The sequence below is a fragment of the Convolutriloba macropyga genome, chromosome 7, assembly GCF_964194025.1.
Source record: "Convolutriloba macropyga chromosome 7, txConMacr16.3, whole genome shotgun sequence".
NCBI lineage: Eukaryota > Metazoa > Xenacoelomorpha > Acoela > Convolutidae > Convolutriloba > Convolutriloba macropyga.
Window position 1 is genome coordinate 48,535,911 of NC_134474.1, and position 25,499 is coordinate 48,561,409.

At 33.7% G+C, this 25,499-nt stretch overlaps 1 protein-coding gene across 1 annotated transcript; it reads right to left on the minus strand.

Moving 5' to 3' along the window:
* LOC142342928 (uncharacterized) lies at positions 1–25,499 on the minus strand. The gene is made up of 10 exons (XM_075394606.1): positions 25,184–25,499; positions 8,800–9,484; positions 6,658–6,677; positions 6,381–6,460; positions 5,981–6,165; positions 5,541–5,708; positions 5,144–5,188; positions 4,723–5,074; positions 338–417; positions 1–122 (listed from the first exon to the last, which is right to left on the minus strand). The coding sequence occupies exons 1-9, from the start codon at positions 25,380–25,382 to the stop codon at positions 352–354; spliced, it is 1,800 nt and encodes a 599-aa protein (XP_075250721.1). The 5' UTR covers positions 25,383–25,499; the 3' UTR covers positions 1–122; positions 338–351.

Consider the following 25,499-nt stretch of genomic DNA (forward strand, 5'->3'; position numbering starts at 1 on the left):
TTGAATCGGATGTCTTTCTCGTCTATGGCAGGTGGGCACTGATGCTTCTTAGTCCTTCTGCCCAATTCGCTCTGCCGACCATCAGAAGTCAGACTTCGACTGCGCTCCCGGTACTGCTGACGCTGGAATGAGGATCAAAATCATCCAAAAATACTTGAATATTCTGCCCCTGCGCTGTTTAATGTCCCCTATTACAATTAATGTAATCATACAAAATTTATTGTGAGTTGAAAAAGAACGGGTGCGTGTGCATAGTTTGTACCAATTGAGGAAATGGGTCAGAGTATTTCCAAAGCAGCTTCCCACAGCGGAGCAATTTCGTTCAAAATTTGCTAACCTTCAACTCCAGATCTACATAACTGTTTCTGCTATTCGAGTTGTCTCGTCCAAAAGAGCAGCGCATCGAATCCCGGTCTCCTAAATATCATAAAACTCACTTTCCATGAAAGATTAGAAATGGTGGATCTTTTTAGAATGTAAAATATCCTGGCCCAGTCTTCTTTAATTAGAATCTGGTCAATTATAAGAATCATTTAGCGTAAATAAAGAGCAGAGGATTAACCCAACACAATCCGTCGTTTGACTGATAGAATTTAAGGGATAGCGCGTTAAACCTGAGATATCGAGAAGCTTTCTGAAAACAGTCACAACAATGTTCTACGAAAAAATGCTAATTTCCAAAAGCAGCTATGCAGACAAAATTTTTAAAATTAGGCAACTGACCTCGAACCAATAGCTTTCAAACGAACGCCTTGGGGTTGGCTTTCATAGTGGCTGGCTAAAGCGTAGGGAACCTAATTTTACTGGATGGGTAGGGGGCAAGATAGGAGTGGGGGCAAAAGCAGCAGACATAAGAGGGTATCTAGACTACATCAAATTTACCTTTCCGCCGCGAGTTAATTACCACAGCTGGGTTAAACTCTAAGAACACCTCTTCACAGCATGAATTTATATCTCCCGAACATTTTCGGTGAATCTCAAACTTAGAGACCAGTAAGGCTTTACAAGAACTGATCAGCAACGTAAGCTCCTCGAGCTTTACCTGTTAATCACGTTTTTGAGACAAACATTTGGTGGTCAGATAAAAAAAACAATTGGACAAAAACTCGCAGCTCGAAAAATCGATAAAAGGTCCAACAGGACTAATTTGTCATTTGTTCTACATATAGACAGAGCTACACTCTGCAATGCAAACATAGCTGCAGATTGCCTGAAAAAAGCCACGATAGACTTCTCGACCTTCATTGGAATTGTAAAAAGCAAAGATTAAAGATTAGATTGACCACAAAAACATCAAAAACAGAGCTCTGATAAAAACTCTATGCTCGAGAATAGAAGTTACAAACTTCTAATCATCAGAATTACATCACTTAGGTATTTGGCAAAGTTAGATTCACCCTATTGATAATTAATTAGTGAATGCTTTTAAAATTTGATGTTTAATGTTTATTAAGTGAGCACAGAAGTCATTTCTAGCGAGGTAATTAATAGAAAATATCACAAAATTGACCTAAAAGCTGTGCCAAAGAGTAACAAATGACACCATGCAGAGGGATTGAAACGCAAAGCATTAGAAGCCATTGAAAGAGAACTCAAATAGTCACAAGAACCCACAGTAAATCATTATTTGACTTTCAAAAACATCAGACAAACGAATCTCGATGGATATCAGAGCATACAAACGTACATACAGGAAAATGAACAAAAGACATCTAAAAAATATTTAACTCCTCTTCCTTCTAAGAAAATCAGTAGTTTCATTAAATCCGATACCAACAGCAAAACTACCGTTCAAAAATGATTGCACCAGCTTTCAGAAAAACCAGTGAATACAAGGTGGTATGGTAAGAAACAAGAAAAAGGATAAAATCGAATTTCACTTGTCTTTGAAACAGTGGCCTGATAGTCATTATAACATGTACCAAAAAATGAAACGCTTAAGCAAATCCAAGTAACTGCCATTAAAAAATTAAAAAGCACATGCAGCAATTGAAAATATTCATTATTGAGACCACGAAAAAAGACAAAAGAAGAAACAAACATACTGAAAAATCAAACACTCAATATCTTGTGAAAACCAAGTAAAGTCAATTTCATTAAAAATGTTAGTTCTGAGCTGAATCAAAAGTCAGTAGCTATCAACTCAAATAAAAAACGAAATCAATTATGCCTCATTAAGAAGCCAATTACCTATCAGCTGAAATACCCTAATGAATTCACCCAACAAAACGTCATTAAAACGACTTGCCATTATTTGTTCTGAGTGACAAGACTTTTAGAAACGCAGTGTCACGCCCCCATTTCGTGCCCCATAGTTACGTAATGATTTTCCATTAAATATCCATGTAAAGTGCTATAATTTAGTTCATTGAAATAGATCAAGGCCATATCTAGCCAGTATTTCTATCTGCGCTTGTAACCTCTAATTTGCTTATGTTTATTAAAAACAACCGAAGATTGACAGATTAAGGAAAAACATTACGTACCCAAGAGCCTCAATATTTACCTTTTAAGTTCCCTGAAGATGAATCAATATAATTGGTGAATAAAGTCATGAGAAGTTATGTACTTGGTGAAGTAATTATGCTGATAAAGTAGGTGCTAATACGGAAATTGTATATAAACTTAGCAAACATCAAGAGACGTACAAAACCCGGAAACAGTCCAACCTGAAGATCAGTAAATATTTGCGAAGGACCAACACAAGTTGAGGTACAACTCTGCGGAACCTACGATTACCAGAACACCGGAGCACCAGCCTGATGATCAGTTGGTAGCCAAACCTGACAATATTCTTGAAACTTTTTTTCTTCTTCGCAAATATTCTATTTAAATTCAGATATAATAGTTAAAGATTGAACTGAAAAACTTTGTTCAACTTCTAAGTTATAATAGACCTCCATAGAGCTAAAGTAAAGCCGTAAAAGCTACTAGAATACAAGGTATCTAGTGGTTATATCAGGAATTTGAACCGCTAAAAAAAGCTATTACTAGCTAATTATATCGAAATTATATCTGCTAAAACAGCACTATGAAACAACCACAATAAGTCCTTGTAAAATGGCGATAATTCTTGTTAATTACACCGAACATGAACCTTCGTAACATCGGCAGAATATCTCCAAAAGTTAGTGCGCGACACGCAGGCAAAAAAAATTAAAATTTTTATGAAAACAGATAGCATTAAAGTAAAAAAAAAACAGTTAGCTGCCTATTTACGTCTGGAAACAATGTACGCGTAAACAACTCTCTTTTCGCTCCCTTTATTACTCTAGCAAGACTCATATCACTACTTCTATTTGACAACAAACTGAAATTTTTTAAAAATGTGCGAACATATCTTCAAAGCCGACAAATTGCAGTAAAATAGCCGACGCTGTCCCGCTTGACGCACATCGGGATTGAAAATTTAAAAAATGACAGACCATTTTTCTAAGTGTCAACAAGAATTCTAATTTAGTATTCTAACCTTGAATACACTTACGTTTCCTAGCAACTCGCAATTTGGCCAAAGTATTTTCACAATGATAAATGAGAACACATTTTTAACACATGAAATCAGCAAAACTTACGCAGCAGCGCACTTTGCACTCGATTGTGAAACTAATTCAGTCCATATTGATTATTCCAAAATTCCTCTATGAAATAACATCTTGCCTGAATGGCATTTTGTCCTAATATTGTAATGCACTTACATTTCATTTTTCCTTTTGTCGAAACTGAAACTTCCCTGCATTTACTCCGCACTGCTCTCTTGGAAGCTTTCCAAATTAGCCGAAAACACCCCACGTTTGAACACTTGCTGTTCACACGCATAAACTGTTGCACCAGGTACGTCCGAAGCCGTGTGAAATCGAGAAATGTGCGTACGGTAGGTCCAGCTGGGCTGGTGAAAAGTCAATTCTAACAACAAAAATGTTTTCATGAATATCCCCAGTATTTGAGGAACATAGCCGGCAGATTGCCGGAATAGCTGCGAAATAGACTTGCGTGCCGTAAAATACAGATGGAAAAAGATACAGAAGTGAGTTGATAATAGTTATCGCCGCCGCCTATAAAACTTACAAGTTTATTTCAAAGGAGGTTGTTTTTGGGTGCAAAAAAAGTTTCCCTGTCGCGTCTCGAACCGGCGATCTCCGGATTAACAGCCAGTCGCCTTAACCACTCGGCTGTCGGACCATACAATCTGTTTTCTTACAATCAACTTTGTTTTAGGAACAGCTTCTGTTTCTGAATAACCGCAATTTAGGTCACGCAGAAAGCGTGAAATCAAGCGCGAAAAAGCCATTTAAGCAGTGACGAGACAGAATGTTCTAGAACAAATGTAAAACCAAAATGAAGCGTCAGACGACGAAACAAAAAAAACCAACAGCACCGCAATATAGCTACGCTCAGCTTACAGCTTCGCAGCTATAATAAATCAATTCTTCTCACATTGGCGATTTCAAAAGCCTAAAATTCCTCGGTTTGTGCTACTAGTTCGAGGTTGGAGAGTTGAACCGAAACGTAACGTTTTACGCATGAACGCAAACAACGGAGGAGCATTTATCCATAAATTTATTGAGTGTGTGACTAACAGAATGTCGATTAAAAGTATATAGAAAGAGTGAGATTAAATTTGCATAATATAGAGGTGGTAAGAACTTGCTGATCAATTCCCCAAAATTTTTGCAGCTCCTATTAGTTCGAGCGAACAACTCGATCAAAAAATTTTTCTCTCACCATTGATGATACTGCAAATGTAAACTCAGAGCCAGAATCAATGGAATCAGCTTCATACGAGGAATCCAAACAGGAACAGTCATCAACTGAGTCCTCAGAACCACTTGTATGTTCTCCATCCGTAAATCGGCCACCTCTCTTAAGGCCACTGTGTTTACCATTACCACAGTACCCAAACTCGCGTATTTTTCTATTCGCTTGTTTGACCCGTCGTAGAAGTTTCTTTTCATTTTGCTCCGCTTTCCGTTGCGATTTGGCTTTCCGTCGCAAGAAAGCCCGTTTCAGCTCGACTGCTCGCGTAAGAATAGGAGGTAAATAACCACTAGGAATTTCACAGCCATCGTGGAAGTACCTTGAAAATTTAAACCAAAAGTCTTTGAACAAAGGAATACAATTTGATGAACTGTTTTTTTAATCTTACCCAGAGGGAATCACACGAGGAATATCACCGCAGCTCATTGATCTCCTGAAATGGAGAACGCCAAGATAAAATAATCCAATGAATCAAGTTAAGACTTCATTAGTTTTACGACTTTATTGAAATGCTCAACTTTACGTTATTAATCTGAGTTGTACTAATTAGCATCGAACAATTGTGACATTGACAAGGTTATCTTAAACGATGGTCGCGGACAAACCTTACTTCGTCACTGCTTCTCATTACTCCGTCATATTTTAGTACGAAGTATGAGGATCGTAATTTGAGCTAGTCTCTTTATGTCTATTGCGGTCTTAACCGCACGGTAACACCACGTGGATAAAAGTGTTCCCAAAATTAATTGTAAAATGAGTTGAAATGTTGATGTAATTGGTCTAACTTAAACTTTGAGTGCCTGTAGAAACTCTGCACCTCGTACACTTTGCAGCCCTTCTTGCACAATCGAGGGATGTGCTTGTTGATCTTGGGAATCCTGTTGTGATTTGGAGCCAGAAAGGGGTATGTACTCACATCACACGAGTGCCTCGAACAGATCGGAGTCCGCAGCCTAAACAGTCAACATTTATTCGGATCATTTATTCAAGAGCTAACAATAAATGTCACAAAGCTAATTTTTCAAGTATTCGAGAATTCGTAGTGAAATTTAAGACTCCCAGACACAAACTCTTTCATGCTTTCACAGAACATGTATTCAGCTCTTCCATCTAGATGTGTTCACTTGATTTCAGGTAGCTCTATTATGTTCCAAAGGAACTCTTAACTATCAATGGCTCGCTAACATTCAATAAACATGATGAAATGTTAGAAAGTTCCAAACACCTGTAAAGCCTTTTGGAGTCCAACTCGGTGTCTTTCTCCAGCTTTGGCAGTTGGATTTTTGGCTTGAATCGGATGTCTTTCTCGTCTATGGCAGGTGGGCACTGATGCTTCTTAGTCCTTCTGCCCAATTCGCTCTGCCGACCATCAGAAGTCAGACTTCGACTGCGCTCCCGGTACTGCTGACGCTGGAATGAGGATCAAAATCATCCAAAAATACTTGAATATTCTGCCCCTGCGCTGTTTAATGTCCCCTATTACAATTAATGTAATCATACAAAATTTATTGTGAGTTGAAAAAGAACGGGTGCGTGTGCATAGTTTGTACCAATTGAGGAAATGGGTCAGAGTATTTCCAAAGCAGCTTCCCACAGCGGAGCAATTTTGTTCAAAATTTGCTAACCTTCAACTCCAGATCTACATAACTGTTTCTGCTATTCGAGTTGTCTCGTCCAAAAGAGCAGCGCATCGAATCCCGGTCTCCTAAATATCATAAAACTCACTTTCCATGAAAGATTAGAAATGGTGGATCTTTTTAGAATGTAAAATATCCTGGCCCAGTCTTCTTTAATTAGAATCTGGTCAATTATAAGAATCATTTAGCGTAAATAAAGAGCAGAGGATTAACCCAACACAATCCGTCGTCTGACTGATAGAATTTAAGGGATAGCGCGTTAAACCTGAGATATCGAGAAGCTTTCTGAAAACAGTCACAACAATGTTCTACGAAAAAATGCTAATTTCCAAAAGCAGCTATGCAGACAATATTTTTTAAATTAGGCAACTGACCTCGAACCAATAGCTTTCAAACGAACGCCTTGGAAAATGAACAAAAGACATCTAAAAAATATTTAACTCCTCTTCCTTCTAAGAAAATCAGTAGTTTCATTAAATCCGATACCAACAGCAAAACTACCGTTCAAAAATGATTGCACCAGCTTTCAGAAAAACCAGTGAATACAAGGTGGTATGGTAAGAAACAAGAAAAAGGATAAAATCGAATTTCACTTGTCTTTGACACAGTGGCCTGATAGTCATTATAACATGTACCAAAAAATGAAACGCTTAAGCAAATCCAAGTAACTGCCATTAAAAAAATTAAAAAGCACATGCAGCAATTGAAAATATTCATTATTGAGACCACGAAAAAAGACAAAAGAAGAAACAAACATACTGAAAAATCAAACACTCAATATCTTGTGAAAACCAAGTAAAGTCAATTTCATTAAAAATGTTAGTTCTGAGCTGAATCAAAAGTCAGTAGCTATCAACTCAAATAAAAAACGAAATCAATTATGCCTCATTAAGAAGCCAATTACCTATCAGCTGAAATACCCTAATGAATTCACCCAACAAAACGTCATTAAAACGACTTGCCATTATTTGTTCTGAGTGACAAGACTTTTAGAAACGCAGTGTCACTCCCCCATTTCGTGCCCCATAGTTACGTAATGATTTTCCATTAAATATCCATGTAAAGTGCTATAATTTAGTTCATTGAAATAGATCAAGGCCATATCTAGGCAGTATTTCTATCTGCGCTTGTAACCTCTAATTTGCTTATGTTTATTAAAAACAACCGAAGATTGACAGATTACGGAAAAACATTACGTACCCAAGAGCCTCAATATTTACCTTTTAAGTTCCCTGAAGATGAATCAATATAATTGGTGAATAAAGTCATGAGAAGTTATGTACTTGGTGAAGTAATTATGCTGATAAAGTAGGTGCTAATACGGGTATTGTATATAAACTTAGCAAACATCAAGAGACGTACAAAACCCGGAAACAGTCCAACTTGAAGATCAGTAAATATTTGCGAAGGACCAACACAAGTTGAGGTACAACTCTGCGGAACCTACGATTACCAGAACACCGGAGCACCAGCCTGATGATCAGTTGGTAGCCAAACCTGACAATATTCTTGAAACTTTTTTTCTTCTTCGCAAATATTCTATTTAAATTCAGATATAAAAGTTAAAGATTGAACTGAAAACTTTGTTCAACTTCTAAGTTATAATAGACCTCCATAGAGCTAAAGTAAAGCCGTAAAAGCTACTAGAATACAAGGTATCTAGTGGTTATATCAGGAATTTGAACCGCTAAAAAAAGCTATTACTAGCTAATTATATCGAAATTATATCTGCTAAAATAGCACTATGAAACAACCACAATAAGTCCTTGTAAAATGGCGATAATTCTTGTTAATTACACCGAACATGAACCTTCGTAACATCGGCAGAATATCTCCAAAAGTTAGTGCGCGACACGCAGGCAAAAAAAAATTAAAATTTTTAGGAAAACAGATAGCATTAAAGTAAAAAAAACAGTTAGCTGCCTATTTACGTCTGAAAACAATGTACGCGTAAACAACTCTCTTTTCCCTCCCTTTACTACTCTAGCAAGACTCATATCACTACTTCTATTTGACAACAAACTGGAATTTTTTAAAAATGTGCGAACATATCTTCAAAGCCGACAAATTGCAGTAAAATAGCCGACGCTGTCCCGCTTGACGCACATCGGGATTGAAAATTTAAAAAATGACAGACCATTTTTCTAAGTGTCAACAAGAATTCTAATTTAGTATTCTAACCTTGAATACACTTACGTTTCCTAGCACCTCGCAATTTGGCCAAAGTATTTTCACAATGATAAATGAGAACACATTTTTAACACATGAAATCAGCAAAACTTACGCAGCAGCGCACTTTGCACTCGATTGTGAAACTAATTCAGTCCATATTGATTATTCCAAAATTCCTCTATGAAATAACATCTTGCCTGAATGGCATTTTGTCCTAATATTGTAATGCACTTACATTTCATTTTTCCTTTTGTCGAAACTGAAACTTCCCTGCATTTCCTCCGCACTGCTCTCTTGGAAGCTTTCCAAATTAGCCGAAAACACCCCTCGTTTGAACACTTGCTGTTCACACGCATAAACTGTTGCACCAGGTACGTCCGAAGCCGTGTGAAATCGAGAAATGTGCGGTCGTCCAATTACTTTCAAGTCGGCAAGAGTTCCAGCGTCTCCACCACTGGATATTGGGTCAGCTGACAACGCTCTTTTGAAATCAAGAGGACCAGAACTAACTTGAACTTTATCACCCGAACCAGATCCTTTGGAGCCAACTAGCATGTTTTCTACCTTCTTCCAGTTGTCCTCTTCCAAATTTGACCTCAACTCTTGAGCTTTTTGTGTGTATTTTAGGGGATTGTACGTTTTTGACTGCTCGCACAATTTCAAACGGGAGCTTTTACCACCTGGCGTCACACTAGATTTTATAGGTGACGCAACATCAAGGTTTACTGGCAAGTTACTGTCTTTAAGAATATCTTTCAGAACAGAAGTTCGCCGGGAGTTGGTATCTTCAATTGGAGCCGAGATAGCCCCTTTTACTGCATTTGAGTTCTGTTGGGTTTCCTGAATATTCATTGAAGACAGTCGAGCGTTGATGTTTTCTCCCGAAAGCGACTCGATCTTTTTGTACAAGTCCTGTTGTACTGAAAAATTCCACACACTATTTCAGTTAAGGCGTTTCAATTTTAACAACTAAAAACAAAACCGAGGTGGGTTACAGGTGCAACGATGTGCAGGGATGGGGATTGGGGGAGGGGGGCTGATGCAGGGTGTCAAACTCTAAGAACCTCTCCTCAGATGTTTCGGTGAATCGCATACTTGGAGTCAAGTAAGCAGAAAGGCTCTAAAGATATTAATGCCGAATGGGCGTTAACTGTTTGTCCCGTTTAAAATTCAAATGGGCCAGACGAAAAATCGGTCAAGCAAATAATCGCAAAAAAGACCGACAGGAGTAATATAATTGCTACAAACTTCGTTTGAGAGCAATTAACAAGATACTGCCATTGCTGGCAGTTGAAATTAATGACGTAGTTCCATTCTAGGGCTCAAAAGCAACGAAATGAGCCCTAGTATGAACGTTAAGTTTGAAAGTACATTTAATTGGTACAGCAGAATTGGATAGATATCAAGGAACTTAGATATCACACCTTCTCAAAAAAGAAAATTAGTAACAACATCGAAACATACCCGGCAGATTGCCGAAAAATAGCCGCCGTTGATTCTCATAACTCTATTTGGATTGAAAGAAAAGAAAATATCAAAAAATTGAATTTTGTACAAAAACATTTTTAAGTGCGATTTATTTTGATGTCATTTCGTAGTTGAACATACTCTTGTCTCTCAGTGAGAGGCTACAGGGTCTAGTATGAATACCAGTTAGTAATAATAGGTTCCGTCTTAAGTGCTGTACTTCCAATTAATAGGACGTATATTTTATGATGTACTATAATTTACGTATTGTCATCAGAAATTTGGTCACAACTGACAAAAAAATAGTGCGATAAAACACGGCCAATTGCCTGAGAAAAGGTCAAACAAGAGACAAAAAAGTGAAAAAAAATGGTTCCAGTGAATCAAACGTAGATTAAACAAGGTCCCAACAAAACACCGGCACATTAGTTTGTTCAGAATTTAAAGTTGAAAAATTGTCGGTTTGCCTCAATTTTTCCACTTAAACAAACTGATCTGTACGATCCAAGAAAAAATGAAAGTCGAACTTAAGGTGTTTGTGAGAAAGGTTTAATTAAACGGTGTTGAAAAAGAGCGGTAACCAAAACGTAGAACAATTCTGATGAAAATTGTTGGCTAGGCCTTTAACTGATTCTCATTGGAAGGGTGAAGGAATTAGTACTTGAACCAATCAGCGTTAGACTTGATGAGCGTAGTAATGGAGTAAAAATGTGGTTTCACAAGTTAATCTTGTTTCCGTTTTTATTTCATTTTCCATGAATGCCTTTATTTTTGATTACATTTTTGAGCAACTTCTCCTTAAATGAGTAGTGGATAAAACAAGGGATTCAACCACCAGTAAAATTTGTCTCTTTCTCCTAACGCTAATCGCGCAAGTCGAATCGGGCCAAATTTTACTGTTTGTTGAATCCCTTGTTTTATCCACGACTATATTCACCACTATAAATAGATATTACACGCACAATTTTGTGTACAAAATGTACATAGGTAGTATAATTTATGCATTTCATACACTAATATCCAAAAGTTCTCAAGCTAGTTTTAAGCCTAATTTCATATCTAATATGCCAAACTATATTGAAATAAATCAGGTTAATCATCTCACAAAGTTTTTTTTTCAATGGAATCGGATGGACTGAAAATAACTCAAAACTGCTTAGAAATCGATAATAACAAACAATTTTCTTTAAAATTTTGACTTTACCCTTGGAGACGATTGATGTATGATGTTTAACTGAGTGATTCTATGTACCAGGGTACATTTTTTTGAGCCGAGTCTTGAGAGGTCTTGTTAAAAGGTTGCCTCGCCTTTACCACGCTACGGCAGTACTGCTCAACCTTTCTTAATGGCAACTGTGGGGGAGGGTGCAACTACAGAATGCTTGAACACTTTTAATTTTAATTATTAAGCTGACTGAACTCTTAATAATTGGTAAATATATTAAATGATGCAGTCATAACATATAACAATAACATTCACTCAACAATTAATATGACACCAGTTGACGCTTCTAATAATCCTGATAAAGTTAAATACACTTTTAGTTTTAAGAATATTAAACCTAAACTTAAAGTTGGTGATTATGTTAGAAATGTAGATAAACGTAATATCTTCTCTAAAGGTTACACTTCTATTGGAGTAGAGAATTGTTTAAAGTTAATGAAGTTCTAAAAACACATCCACCAACATATAAAATAGAAGATATTAATGGAGAGATAATAGAAGGTAAATATTACGAACAGGAATTATTAAAATCCGAGTTTGACTTTGAATCTAATAATAAGGTTTTGGAATCATTAGGTATAATTCTGTAATTTCTGTAAACAAATACAAAGATGACAAGAAATAGATTCAATCAAGCTAACATAAATCAACATCAACAAACAACTTAACACTAAGTAAGGCTCGTGGGTTATTCCTAGAAGATAATGATAATATTGATATGAAGGATACCTATAAAATTACAAATGTACATCCTCCAATAGATAAAAAAGATGTTGTTTATAAAGATTATTGTGACAATAACTTATTATCCTCTCCTAATAAAATAGACATTTTAAGTAGAAACATAACTGAGCTAAGAAAAGGTGAATTTGATAAACTCACAACTAAAACATTACAACTAAATGAAACACAAGTTAATGATCAACTAATTAATGTGTTTATTGAATCAGCAAATGAAGTCACAAATACTGTTAAGTTTTGTAATAAAGTTGCTGCTGATTCTATCTCTAAATATAATCAATTAAAACAAGAATTTGATAATAATAAGTTTAATCAGAATATCAGAACATACAACTAGATGAAATATTTACTACTGGGCTAAAAGAATTTAAAGAAGTTAATAAAAAGACTAATTCTTTTATAGATGAAGCCCTTTTAAAGAATAAAAGGACAATAGTACAATATATAATTGCTATAAAATAGAAAGAATTTTTACTAATTAAAATAACCGAAACTATGGCTAACCCAACAGCACCGAGTGAGAGATTACTATATCCCAACCAACCTGTCAACCGTTAATGAACAAAACATAAACGAAAAGATTCAAGCTAATAATAAATTTAACAACAAAATTAACATTATAAAAGATATTAGAAATTATTATGAAACTGAAACTAATAACTATAATAAGAAGTTAAGTAGATATAAAAATTATATTAACGTAGCTGAGATAACAGAAATAGTATTATCATCTATAGCAACAACTGCAACATCAACATCAGTTGCATTAACAGGTATAGGATTACCTTATTCTATACCAACAGCTTTTGCTACAGCAACTGTGTGTGGTTCATTATCAAAAACAATTAATACTAAAAATAGAAATAAAATTATAAAGTATTCACAAATGTATATTTTAAGTAAACAGTTTAGTGATAAGTTTAATAGACTATATACTAAATCAATGAATGATAATAAAGTAGATAATGATGAGTATAATTAATTAGTTAAGGTATATGAGGATTATAAGAAGAACAAGAAAAACAAGCTGAGTGTTTTTTCAAACTAAAATTGTTAGCGTTTAGATATAAGAATGTATTTAGTAATAATAATATTAGTATTGATATTTTTTCAATAATCATAAACATAATACAAATATAATCATAATCATAATCATAATCATAAATATAATATAATCAATCATAAACATAAATATAAACAATCATAAATTTAATCATGACTAATCAAATAATTATCTCTTCGTAGTACCTAAGTATAACCCTCTTCCTTTTTGTACTACCTTTATACCTTCACCAGTAGTTGCAAATTTAATTAAATCAGTTGTGGCTGATAAAGCACTCTAGGGTTTCTAGATGCAGCTGTACTTCCTATTTTACTTGCTATTTCTAATGCTCTTACTGGATTATTGGCAACCTTCTTTCCAAAGCTAACTGTAGCCCTACCAACACTTTTAAAGAAATCTTTCAATCCCTCTGCTTCTATTCTTGCATCACTAACAGTCATTGACTTATTTCTCTTACACTTAACACAATTACCCTTTAACATTTTAGTACCTTTTGAAGTAATAAAACCTCTTTTGTTATTAGTACCACTATAATGTCTACCTCCAACACAATATGAATTAGTTTTGAACTTATTTGAAAGACTCATTTCTATATATAAAAAATAATGGAAGTTAAAAAGTATAATCCTTTTGTTGTTATTAAGCCTAAGTCTAAGCCTAAGCCCAAGGTTAGGCCCAAGGCTAAGATTAGGCTTGAAGCTAAGGGTCTATCTCTAGAGAATAAAAAGAAATTAGATATTATTTATGCTAAGGGTTTTGTTAAGACCAGTAGGAAATAATGACAAGGACTATAAAAATAATTATAACTATGACTTAATTATGACTGACTTAATTATAACCAAGACTATGTCTATGAGATTATATCAACCATCTTATTACCATCACTATTCACACTAATAACCTTTCTAGTTAATACTAATGCGTGACATGTAACATCTGCAACTGCAGCACTAAATTTAAAATTAAGTTGTATTGGTTGTGGTCCTATATGATCACTTTGATATCTAGTATCGAATACATATAATCTATAGCTACTTTTGAATGTCTAGGATTTATATAGGGTTTTATATTATGTGGTAGCCCATTATAATCTTTATTAAAGCTAACAATCTCTTTGAAAGCCTCATTATAATTATTGGTACTATAATTAATATTCACTCTATCCTCGGGATAAAACTCACTACCAATCTTACAAAAACATTCAGTAACATTCATTACATCAAATGTACTTGCATCATGAGTTTGTTCATTAACATTATTATTTTCAAAACCAACTATTATATATTGTGGTCTTTCCATCCCACTTTCCATACCTAGATCAAACAAGAAGTTAGTACCATTGGGTACATTCTTATAAAATGTCTTTCTTTCATAAAAACTAAAGTCTACATTATTCTTTTTGCTTAAACCCTTTTGCACAATAATTCTATTATCATTACTAGGATCAATACTAGGTACACACCATGATATATCTCTAATTTCTATATTACTATCATTAGCAACTGCACCAGGATTAGCATTAACTCTATATAGAGCTCTATCATTAATATTTCTTCTTAATATTAGTTTAAATCCTAAACCATATATAATCTTTTCTAAATCATTTACGAAACCGAATAGATCACTCATCTTAACCATCATATACATATGACCTCGTTGGGCAGCAATATGGTCACCTTTAAGTTGACAATCTCTATTACCCTGATTTCTAACAAAACCACTCTCATATTCATCATCAGTACTAGTTAATAACTTATACATCAATAGATTAGGATGACAATGATCTATATATTCGATAGTCCTACCACCACTAGTTTCAAGCTTAATTGAACTAAACAATGCCATCATACCATAATTAACTAATCTGATATTAGCATCATTAGCAAATACACCACCAGCATCATCTGATACAACAAACTCTATCTCTAGACAGGAATCACGCAAATTTAAGTGATTCTCTTCTCTATTGAGAATGATATTAATGTTAGTATTGATTGTATTCATTGTTGCTAGATTATTAGGTTTATATTTTATAATCTTACTTTTGTGTATATCATTATTATAACTATAAGTTCTATCCAAATTAAAATCCATTTTTATTAGATAAAAAATGACAGAAAATTTAATCTTATGGGAACTGCAAAAGATACATGATGCTTTCACTAAAACTAAAGAAGAACATACACTTAACTTTAGAATGATAAAGCCAACAGAAAAATTTAATTTTAGTGAACCTATACTTAAAACAACAAAATTAGGTTTAATTAGATTATCCGTTTATAATTCAGTGTTTAATGTGAATAGGAGAAACAATCAATTCTTATACACTAGTACTGTTATAGAAGGTGAAGAAGCTTTACCTCAGGCTCTTAGTTCTGACCCTAACTTTACCCATAACCCTAACCCTATCTCTACCTCAAGCCCAGACATTACATCTGTCCTTAATTATAATTACAAAGGAGTCCCGTTGCTATATTCAACTATTACACCGGGAGCATATGAGTTAACTGACATAGCAGAATTAATAAAAGAAGAAACTGATGGTAATTTTATAATAGAACCTGATAAGAGTACGATGAAATGTTTAATGGAAATAAAACAAGGTGCAATTAGCTTTGATATAGAAAATTCAATAGCCTCATTACTAGGATTTAGAAAAATAGTTTATAAAAAAGGTAAATATAAATCTCAGAAAATTGTTGATATTATGGGTTTTAGTACTATTAATATTCATTGTAATGTGATATCTGGTGTTAAAGATAATGGGAATAACACAGACATACTATATACTTTTACTCTAACAGAACCACCAGGCTATCTAATAAATATTATACCAACTAATGTCTTATATCAATATGTAACTAAAGATAGAATAGAATATATAGAGTTTCAAATTAAAGATGAGCATGGAAGACCTATAGACTTTAATGGTGATGTATTAAGTTTTACTTTGCATTTGATTTAGAATATATTTATCTGCGAAGCAGGTTCCCTGATAGATATAGACTTAGTCATGGTCAGAAGCAGTTCCTGATAACCATAGACTTAGACTTACAATTACACTTAACTTAGACTTATCTGCGAAGCAAGTTCCCTGATACTCATACTTTTACTTATGGGTCTTCGACCATGCTTCACCAAACTTAATTATAAAACTCTCCGATCCCAATTAATTCTTAGTTTACCATTCATATTTTTATTTTTAGTTATATCAATGACAATATAATTATAAGGCTCTTTCCATACCTTATTACATATATTAGCAAAATCATTATAACTAAGTTCAACATTATTAAAGAAATCTTGATATATCGACGCTAGGACTTTACCTCTCTGTTCAAATAAAATAAATAGATTACAGTTCTCTCTAACACTCTGCCTATCCAGAGAGAACAGGTTTTGAGTAAGATATATCATATTGCAATTATTTTGTCTACCTCTACAAAAGTATACATTAAATACTGGTTCTTTGGCTCTAACATCATCGAATATCATTAGTTTCTTCAAGTCTTTTGGTAGTTGATCGGGAGAGGGTAAATCTTTTATATCTTTAATAAATTCTATAATTGCTTTTGGGTTTATTCTTTCTAATCCATTGTATTGATCATTGATCACCAGTAGGTCCAATGATGTATACCTTATCAAAATATCTACTAGCTAGAATTAGTTTTTTTAATAAGAATGTCTTACCACATTCACTAGGACCAGATATTATACACCTAGAGTTATCTGGGAATGTGGCTTCAGTAATTATATCATCATCATTTAGCCAAGATTGTGGATCTTCATTAATATTTACAGAGATATTGTTAGTAGGACTATTGTTATTAGGTTTACCCTTCAGATGTTTTTCACCAAATAGATCTGCGAAGCAGGTTCCCTGATATATAAAATTATCAATAACATTGTTATTATAATTAACATTTTCATTAACATTATCATTATCAATGTCATTATCATTATCATTAACATTATTAGCAAAGCTACTTCGTAGACCATTAACAGTATCATTGTCATTATCAATTTCATTATAATTATCATTAACATTATCATTATCATTATCATTAACATTAACATTACAACCTAAACAAAAACACTCATTATACATTCCTGGATATTTACATTGATCTACTAGAATATTTAAAGCACTTTTAATTCTAAATCCTCTATCAATAAGACAGATCATGTATAAACAATAAGCCCCACAATTAGATTCATCATATTGTTGTATTCTTTCATTAGAGCCTAGATCAACATATTCTTCTAAAAATAATGGTGGGGTTTCTACACCAAAACTATCAAAGTAATACAAAGGACCACCTTCTCTTCTTACAACTAAAACCCAATGTGTACCATCAGTTGGATGTAGATTGACAATAATGTTGAAGTTAGGTTCATTTGTGTTATCTAGTTTATCATCTCATCATAATTGGAATTTGTTATTTATTATATGATTCAATACCAAGTAAATATACAAAACTAGAAGAAAGCTTTGGCGGATTTATGAATAGGAATCTAGTTAGATTTGAATATGAAAAGTCACCATTACAAACTATTGTTTATGGTGGAACTGGTACAGGGAAAACATATTTTATTAGACAATACTTAAATTTATACTCAGTCCAAAACCAAGACCAAAACCAGGACCAAAACCAAAACCAAGACCAAGCTAAAAATATAGTTATAGTGTGTAAAGATGATAGAGACTGGATAGATTCTGAGTCTAATAAGTTTTATACTGGGTTTAATAAATGTGATATAAATATGATCATAAAAAATAATATGCATAAATTTCAAAATTGTGTAATAGTACTTGATGATATGGGTGATAGGTTAAATAAGGATATAGGTTATTATTTTACTGAAGGTAGACATTATAATATTCAAATGATTGTAATGTGTCATAAACCAGCTCAAATAATTAATACAGCAAGAATGAGTTGTGATACTATTTATTTAACAACTTATAATGGACCTGACCTATTTAAAAATTTAATTAGATATATAAATGTGAACATGACTTCAATAAAATAATTAGTGAATTAAATAGTAACTATTATAATTGTACAGATGGAATGTCAGATGAACTTCGTTATGGTATAATTAAATATAATAAAAAGGAAAATACTTTTTATTAATATTAGTAGTAATAGAACAATGATATATGATTCAAGAGTTGGTTTCCTTGATTTAAAAGCTCTTAGTTTAAAAGATGATTTAGAAAAATTTAAAAGCTTGATTTAAAAGCTCTTAGTTTAAAAGATAATTTAGAAAGTTTATTTATGATAAATAAACTTATAGCATATATGAAACCACTCATGATAAATGCAACAGATAGAAATGTTATTAATCACGATAACTATATATTCTATTTTAATAAACTTCTTAAATTAAATAATATTAAAATACAGAATGATGTTTTAACTAAAGAAATGATTATGGGAAAGGGTATAAAAAGTTTATCAACTATTGGTGGAATTATCAGCTCAGGTTTATTTATATTTAGTTATATTTATCCTGATATAATATCAAGAAATGCTGGGAGTGTAGCAATGGGAGCAAGCACAATGTTGAGTAGAGTATATACATTAGTTAACGTTGGATATGGAGAAGAGTTGGATAATGATCTGCGAAGCAGTTTGGTAAACCACGAACAAAGTTCGTTCACTGATCTACGAACAGACGAAGTCCGTGGCAAGCAAAGTTCGTTGGAGAACCACGAGCAAAGCTCGTTGGAGAACCACGAACAAAGTTCGTTCACTGATCTACGAAAAGCAATACAAGAAAAATATATAAATCAGTGTAGCTGTGACTTCGTCAATGAAGAGATGGGAAATTTGAATAGAAAGGGAGGAAAGTTTTTAACCAGACTATATGGAAATAATGAAGAATTTAGAGAAGAGATTATAAATTTTGTTAGAGATAAAAAAGAATTAGACCTTGAATTGATTTTAGATAGGAGATGTAAAACTAATACACTCAATACGTTAGAAAATAAATATTTAGCAGAGTGTATCACATCTAAAGATAATACTAAAGATTTAATTGAAATCATGGTTAAATATTACCCCACGAAATGATTAGGTAAATATTAAAGTTTACCCTATTATAAATGCTTTTAAAATGTTTAGAGTGTAACTATAAATATGGAAACATTGCTGCTTTAAAATATCATTATGAATCATGTCATAAAGATAAAACTGATAAATGTATGTGTGGTAATATAATACTAAGTGGTATTTGTGCTAATAATTTTTCTCCATGGGGTTGTTCTTTAAAAAATGAATCTAGTTCTAGTTCTAGCTCTAGTTCTGGTTCTAGTTCTAGCTCTAGTTCTGGTTCTAGTTCTGGTTCTAGTTCTGGTTCTATTTATGACTCTAACTCTAACTCAGATCCTAACCTTAACCCTAACCTTAACCCTAACCCTAACCTTAACCTTAACCCTAACCTTAACTTTAACCCAGAAGTCTTAATTAGAAGTTGTAATAAATGTAATTATGTAAAACCACTAACTGATTTTGATGAGAGTAAGTATACATGTAGAAGTTGTACTTCAAATAGAGTTAATTGTCCATATTGTACTTCTGTTGTGAGATATAATGGGATACGGGCTCACACAAAAAAAAACAACATCCAGATGTAGAATTAACTAGAGGATTTAGTATAGGCTTATTAGATAAAAGACAAAGTCCTAGAGCTGTAAGTCCTTTAGTTATTGTCCAAACAGAGGAAAGTTGTTCATGTAAATACTATAATTTTGTATGATTTCTTATTAATAATGGAATAAATTTAGAAAAAGTAAAAGAAAATATAAATTTATTGAAGAGTATAGATAATTTGAAATAAAAAGTATAAAAAAATTTAAAAAATATCAAAAAAGAGGGAATCACTCTTGAAGAGCGAAAAAGAGCGAACTTTCTACTGGGGGATCACTCCGAATAAGAGTGAATCGCTCTTAAAGAGTGAAATGTAAATTTTGCTTTGATTTTTTGTTTTATTTTTGATTTTAATTGATTTTTTTATTGAATTTAGAGCTAATATATAGTAGTGGATAAAACAAGGGATTCAACAAACAGTAAAATTTGGCCCGATTCAACATGCGCGATTAGCGTTAGGAGAAAGGGACAAATTTTACTGGTGGTTGAAACCCTTGTTTTATCCACTACTTAAATGCGCACTGAAATATTTTCACGCAGGGTGTGGTGAAAGCGGATAAGTAGCTAAAAGGAACAAAGAGGCTCGGCGATATGCGTTTGCACATAAAGTTCCCACCCCGCTCATCAACATTGTTGGCATAAATTTCTACCAGATGATATTTTTCAAAGAAATGTGTATGAACAAAAATATAGCCTTCAACGCAAATAACTCAATGGAGTAAAACAAGTCGCATTAGATTGATGAGATAGCCATTATCGGGAAAGCAAGTCAAGATGAACAACAAAATCAATCCACTAACAACAAACATTAATTACATCCAAAACTTTATGTCCATTTTTTTAAAACAAATCTTATTAACGAGGTCAAAATAGCGTCACATAAAACTGAAATTAAACAAAATACCTTGTACTTCATTAGAAAAGATAAGGGACCACTCCATAAAAGAGCTCGGTAACAATTAGACAAAAAAAACAGCAGTAAAAAAATTGCCTTATATTTTTAACAATTAATTGCAAAGTAATTAAAACCATTAAATAGCAATTGAAAACATTCAACAAGTTTATGACCACAGACGCCTCTATAGGAGGGCATTAAGACTTGTCATCAATTTTTTATGCGGTTACAAGAAAATCAAATTTCAAAACTTGCGAGAAAACGCTATTAAAGCCGCAAAGCCAAATTTGGCCCCTCAAAACATGTTCAATTGAGCCTTCTTCGAACGCCAATAATGTGGTATAGGACCTTTCTTTAATAAGAATAGGTAACAAGTAGACAAAAAAAGAGAGAAAAAGCGCCAAACTAAGTACTACTTAGTATTTTTCGAAAAAATTAATTTCAAAGTCATGAAAGCCATTAGCTATATAATGAAAAAATAAATAGGTTCGTCTAATTGTCCAAAGAGAGCGCTTGAGGACTGTTATTATTCAGAATAGGTCTCATGTCTACAAGAAGAACGTCAAATAGACAAAAATCAAAGTTTACATTTTAAAAACCCGTGTCGAAGTCAGTAAACTCATTACGCATTCTTAAAAAAATAGATTTTATACACTTGCACCTTCCCTCCACAAAACTTATGTCATATGTGACCTGTATTTAACGAGACTAGGTAACAAATTGACAAATAAAAGCAAAATTAAGTGTTAATTTTTGAAATAATTGATTTCAAAGTCATGAAAGCCATCAGCTATCAACTCAAATGAGAATACAGGCGCATTTATTCTTCCAAAAAGACAGTGAGACCATTCATTATCCAGGAAACTTCATACGACTAAAAAGATCAAGTAAAAACGACAGTTAAAGACAAATGTAAAAAACAACTAAATTCTTCGCGAAAGGGGTGTCGAAGCCGTTAAAATCATAATCTATGCCTTTCAAAACTTTTATACGTCCAACTGTGCCTCAGTTTTAACGCCAAAAATATAATATGTGAACTGTCAATAATGTGATTTGATAGAACGAGAAAAAAACCTGAAAAAGAGATTACTGCCTAAAACAAAAAAAATGTGAAATCTAGTATCAAAGCCAGAAAATCATAATCGAACGAGTAAAACAGTTAAAAAGATTAAATTTTAGTTCAATCAAAAACAAATTATGAAGAAGCATTCTTTCTTTGTAGACAATAAGCTACAAGTTGACCAAATTAAGAAAAAAATATTGGCAAAGTTCAATAGGCCATTAATTGTTTAAAGATCAACCCTAACTTTTCGAGTAAAAAAAGAAGATACATTGATGTGTGACTTCCTAGGAAGCCATTTGGACCTATCAACAGCAGCTTTGATTTGAATTGTTCTGTTCTTTAATTAACATAAAAAAGATCAAAATTTAAAAAAAAAAGACCGACGGATTACAATCCGAATTATTTTTGGATTGTAACAGTCCAAAATTGAACCAAAACCAGCTTCGCTTTTGCTGTTCGTCGATTAAGTACTCTCGGATGTTTGCAATGTTATAGATCTAGAAAATTTGTCAGTTAAAAGATAAAAAATAAATGCTGCGTTTTTGATCATAAAGTTAGCAAAAAACGACAAAACTTCAATTCCAGACTACACTCAATGGAAGTGGAAGTTGAAATAGCTCCCTTTGTAATTTACAAAGATTTTGTGAGTTGTTTTTGGGTGTGTACTGCCGGCAAATTCAATCAAAGTGAACTAAAGAAGCTTATTTCGGCCAATTCTTGATGAAAAAGGCTGAACTTTGAAATATTTAGCCAAAACTTTAGCCAAAAAATAAATCGAAATAGTCAACAATACATTTTTGTCTTTAAAAACAAAATCAACATTACTATTGTTAAAAATTTTAACAAATTTCAGTAAACTTCGGAAAATGTGAATAAAAAGAGCGCAAATCGGTCTAATACTCACAAATATTTAAACATTGATAACTAGCTCTAGAAAACGATAATCAAAAGAATCTTTTTAATTCCATATTCTACGCTGGATGTGCTTTCCACTCGCAACTCTCTACGATGAATAAATCTATAGGTCCAAATTGACTGAACAAAAAAGCGCAGTTGAGTATATAGCTGCTCCCCCGTCATGAGTGGTCGGAACAAAAATGGGCTACAAAAAAAACAATTACAAGAATTTGAAAGAAAATGAATTGCCATTGCATGTATAAAGAATTTCGATTGCACTTGTTTTCTCGAATTAAAAGCCTGATTATTGACCAATTAAACAGATACAATTAATCAAAATATTTCTTACCATAAGATTTAGGAAAATATACGTATAGAGCCGAAAAAACATTCAATTGTTTTCAAAAGATGATGCCTAAAGCTAGTATGGAAACGACATACTTCCCTAACAAATACAAGTCTGTAAATCAAACAGTTTAAGCCATAGCGCACTGACAGTCTCGCACCAAGTAAAATCAAGGCAAATCTATTTGTACCAAAAAAAGCTATCAAAAAATGGCGAAGATACAAAGCTTTCATGATTTTTTTTACTGGCTGCAACCACCAAAAACCAAAACTCGCCGGAGCGATCCATCAAAAAAGCTTACAAAGAACACTAATAAAGTTCAACCAGAAAAAAAGATAAACACTACATAGTTACGCAAATAATCCTAAGACCAGTGTACACAGAAATCCTGCGCATTCATTTCTAAATTTTACCAAAAACCTTATAAATTTTTCCCCATGTGAACTATGTCGCATATGTCTACATGAACCCAGATGAAAACGAAAAAAAAATACAAACCGACAAAACAGAGATTCACAATTTTCTCAAACTTATAGAAAATAAGCAGGTAAAAATCACAAAAATCTATCTGCCGGGAATACAAACGAATATAACATATAACGTCAATACAGAACGACGCTAAACATTAAAAACGAGAATTAATGAAATGATCAAAATGAGAAATTTTTTTTTTAAAACTGCTGTTCAGATGTTCAAGACAAAATTGTAGGAATATAAAAAACCAATTAGTAATATTAAAAAATCGGCCATCAATATTTAAGCCAATTAATATCGTCTAAAAGACAAAAGAAATATCGGCCAAACACTTATATAAAAGCGTCTTGGTCACCAAAACTAACATAACCGCCTAACGTCGGGCGAATTGCGCTCCAACGGCCGGTTGGCTTCGTCAGTAGCTAGCCAGGGTATAGTGAAGCTAACTTTAGCTTAACTGAACTGAAGGGGCGTGTGGTGAACGCAGCGAGGGGAGGGGTGCACCGAGGGTTGATGGGGGTAGGGCAACAGTGAGGTGGGGGACAACGGTGGGAGGGCGGTTTTTGGCTGCGCGGGGCCCTTATGGCGTGAACGATGTGTAGGGTGGGGGTGAAGTGAGGAAGAGGGGGCTGATGTGTGTGTGCGTGTGTGTGTGTGTGTGGGGGGGGGGGGGGGTTGTTATGAGGGGGTTAACATCTAAGAACCGCCCTTCACACCATAAGTATAAATTTCCAAAACAGTTTCTGTGAATCGCATACTTGGAGATAAGTGAGCTGAAAGGCTCTAAGAGAACTTAATGACCGCTGGGCGCTACCTGTTTATCCCGTTTTTTAGGACCAAAAGTCAAATGGGTCAGTAAAAAATCGGTCGAGCGAAAAATCGCATTGAAAAAGACCGACAGGACTAATATAATTGCTATAAACTTCTAATTAATTAAACGACTACGCAAAATATGAGACGCGAAGAAATCATCGGCGAAGAAAACTTTCTTTCACACAAAATTTTTTCCAGTTCAATAGAGCCATAAATAGAGCCTCAAAACATCACACATTTTCTCTCCACATCCTGCTCAGGCGCGGACAAATACCTTACTCGAAAAAATTCCAAAATACGTAAATAATCTTCTAAAAAATTGTACTATATAGATCGCGCCATAAAAAAGACGATCTGGCAAAACTCGCCTTCGAGTTGTACACAGTTAAGGCGTGAAATAATAGCCATCTGAGTTTCTGTCACGACCATTAAATGCTCATAGAAAGGCTCTAACACGATAAATAGTCACCTTCTCTCTGACCATTGACAACAAAACCAACAAACACGCATTGTTTTCACCGCTATTAAGAGTTGGACCAATTACAAGTTCAGGAACTTCGAAAGTAGTATTTTGAGCATGTCGACGTTTAAAAAGCACATATGTTTTGTTTCGCAAAGTACTTCGGACGCGCTCAAAGCTAGAAATTTGTTGAACGTGGACTATATAGTATGAAAGGAGCAACTTTGCATCTTTCGCTTGCGTTGCAACTTAATATCACATTTTTCACATCGTAAAATTTATTTTGGAAAACTATTCGAGCTAAATCGCCTGAATTGAGCAAAATCGCCAAAAACGCAATTGTGCATCAATACACTTGTTTGCTCTGTTTAACATTGTCTCTATCGTCGTTTTGACCATCTTTTGTCGGTTTAAATTGTTTTGAGGAATACACACTTTTGAAACTTTGAACTAAGTTTTCAAACGATGGCGTGAACTTTGAACATACTAAAAGATTCTAAATCACATCAATATACGTACATTTTTGAAATTCAAATCTTCGTCTGTTGAAACTTTCACTCCAGGTGAACAACTGCTGCCAGTATACACAATCGTTCATGCCTTCAATTCTTTCACAAAGAGATTCCACTCCTGCAGCACCATTCCCACTGTCTAACTTTAGATAATCAGTAGCTTTCTTACGTTTACTTTTTGTGCTACGATCTGATTTCATTGCCATTCTTGAAACCTCCCTTTAGACTTTTACAATGTCGCTCTTTGCAGCTATGACTTTATCATTTCGACTCGTTCACTGGAGATTAAACATTTATTTGAACTGAAAGTCAAAATCAGACTT

What these genes read in the sequence shown, in the direction of transcription:
- LOC142342928 (XM_075394606.1), bottom strand. Translation starts at nt 25,382, where the DNA reads ATGGCAATGAAATCAGATCGTAGCACAAAAAGTAAACGTAAGAAAGCT. An exon ending in AAGATTTGAATTTCAAAAAT is followed by an intron (nt 9,485 to 25,183) that starts GTACGTATATTG and finishes GGAATTTTTCAG; the next exon opens with TACAACAGGACTTGTACAAA. An exon ending in ATGTAGATCTGGAGTTGAAG is followed by an intron (nt 6,166 to 6,380) that starts GTTAGCAAATTT and finishes TCCTCATTCCAG; the next exon opens with CGTCAGCAGTACCGGGAGCG.